The sequence below is a fragment of the Postia placenta genome (genome assembly GCF_002117355.1).
Source record: "Postia placenta MAD-698-R-SB12 unplaced genomic scaffold POSPLAscaffold_521, whole genome shotgun sequence".
NCBI lineage: Eukaryota > Fungi > Basidiomycota > Agaricomycetes > Polyporales > Adustoporiaceae > Rhodonia > Rhodonia placenta.
Genome location: NW_020170352.1, coordinates 1 through 2,054, shown reverse-complemented (window position 1 = coordinate 2,054; position 2,054 = coordinate 1). Strand labels below are relative to the sequence as shown.

Below are 2,054 nucleotides of genomic sequence, written 5' to 3'. Positions count from 1 at the left end.
GGGGGGGGTAATGTCACGAGTTGGTACGGCGCCTAGCCGTTTTTTAATTTTTTCCCTTTCGCGGGCTCGAACCCGCGACCTCTGTACTACTTGCCTGATATGGACACGTCGTTATCTACTGTACGATTAGATTAGATAGGACGGCAGTGCACGGCACAGCTCGGGCCCCGCTGACGCAGCCGTTCTGACTCACCGGCCCCCGGGGCCGCGTCGGCATGCTGCGCACAGACCAGCTGCGCACGGACCAACGCGCACAGCCTGCCCTTATCTCTCCATGTATATAAGCCGGCCTCTGCTGCCCTAGGGACCTCAGTTTCGACCTCTTGTCCCTAGGTCAGTAAGCACTCATGTATCTGCTTACTTACTCATACTAACTAATACACTTTCTTGTCCCTAGCCTTAGGTTTGAGCCTCGCTCACCATCGCTTCGGTAAGAACCAGTCGGACGCCCCTCGCTTCCAGATATTCCCCTGTCGCTCGACCTCAAGTCGCGACAGGAAGTGAGTGTGAGTGTGTGGGAGTCCCGATGGAACACCGGCAGCTGTGGGGAGTTTCGACCTAATGTCGCAACTTGAGGTCAAGTGACAGGGGAAAACCTAGAAAGCTGGGGGCGTTCGACTAGTTCTCACCGAAGCAATGGTGAGCAATGCTCAAACCTAAGGCTAGGGACAAGAAAATGTATTAGTTAGTATGAGTAAGAAAGTGATACAAAGGGATGCTTACTGACCTAGGGACAAGAGGTCGAAACTGAGGTCCCTAGGGCAGCAGAGGCCGGCTTATATACATGGGGAGATAAGGGCAGGCTGTGCGCACTGGTCCGTGCGCAGCTGGTCCGTGCGCAGCATGCTGACGCGGCCCTGGGGGCCGGTGAGTCAGAGAGGCTGTGTCAGCGGGGCCCGAGCTGTGCCGTGCACTGCTGTCCTATCTAATCTGATCGTACAGTAGATAACGACGCGTCCGTATCAGGCAAGTAGTACAGAGGTCGCGGGTTCGAGCCCGCGAAAAGGAAAAATTAAAAAACGGCTAGGCGCCATACCAAGTCGTGACACACGGCTTACCATCCCAGATTATATCCGACCGAGGTGTTCAGTTTGTGGCTACACTGTTCCAGGAATGGTGTAAGCTACTAGGGATAGAGTCCACCATGTCCACCACGTACCACCCACAGACTGATGGTCAGACTGAAAGAGTCAACCAAGTTCTGGAGCAATATCTTCGCTGCTACATCGACTATCAACTCGACGACTGGTCAAGGCTACTTAGCTCTGCTGAGTTTGCTTACAACAATGCAGCGCATGAGGGCACCAAGGAGACACCATTCTTCTTGGAATACGGCAGACATCCACAGGCAGGTCCAACACTTACAAAGAAGGTGCAAAGAAGCGACCTCAATGACATTGTTTGGAACCAACAACAAGCGCAGGAGCAGGCGAAAGCTGCTCTCAAACTGGCAGCCGAGCGTATGAAGTGGTATTATGACCAAGGAGTCCAGAAAGTCCCCTTCAAGGTGGGCGATAAGGTCTTACTTGACCTTCGAGACTATCAAACCACCGGTCGAAAACTCAACGCACGGTATTCGGGGCCTTTCGAGATTGTTGAAAAACTCTCTCCAGTCACCTTCAGACTAAAATGGCCACCGAGGTTGACCAAATTACATCCGGTCTTCCACACCAGTAAGCTAATACCCTACCATGAGGCGGAAATCCCAGGCCAGAAAGGACCAGCTGCAAAGCTGGTTATCATTGATGGTCATGAAGAATGGGAAGTGGAGAAGATCCTATCCTCTCGCCGGCACTACCGCAAGCTTCAGTACCTTGTACGATGGAAGAATACCACTCCCGACGAGGATACATGTCACGAGTTGGTACGGCGCCTAGCCGTTTTTTAATTTTTCCTTTTCGCGGGCTCGAACCCGCGACCTCTGTACTACCTGCCTGATATGGACGCGTCACTATCTACTGTACGATTAGATTAGATGGGGCGGCAGCGCACGGCACAGCTCGGGCCCCGCTGACACAGCCGCTCTGACTCACCGGCCCCGGGCCGCGTCGGCA

General features: G+C 53.7%; 1 protein-coding gene across 1 annotated transcript; it reads right to left on the bottom strand.

The window, feature by feature from the left end:
- Nucleotides 1–86: 86 nt before the first annotated feature.
- On the bottom strand, nt 87–451 carry POSPLADRAFT_1163862 (hypothetical protein; the record flags this gene model as incomplete). The annotated part of the gene is made up of 3 exons (XM_024487796.1): nt 87–118; nt 194–268; nt 376–451. Coding segments are annotated over 3 exons (183 nt in total), but the record flags the coding sequence as incomplete, so codon positions are not given.
- Between the last annotated feature and the right edge of the window lie 1,603 nt (nt 452–2,054).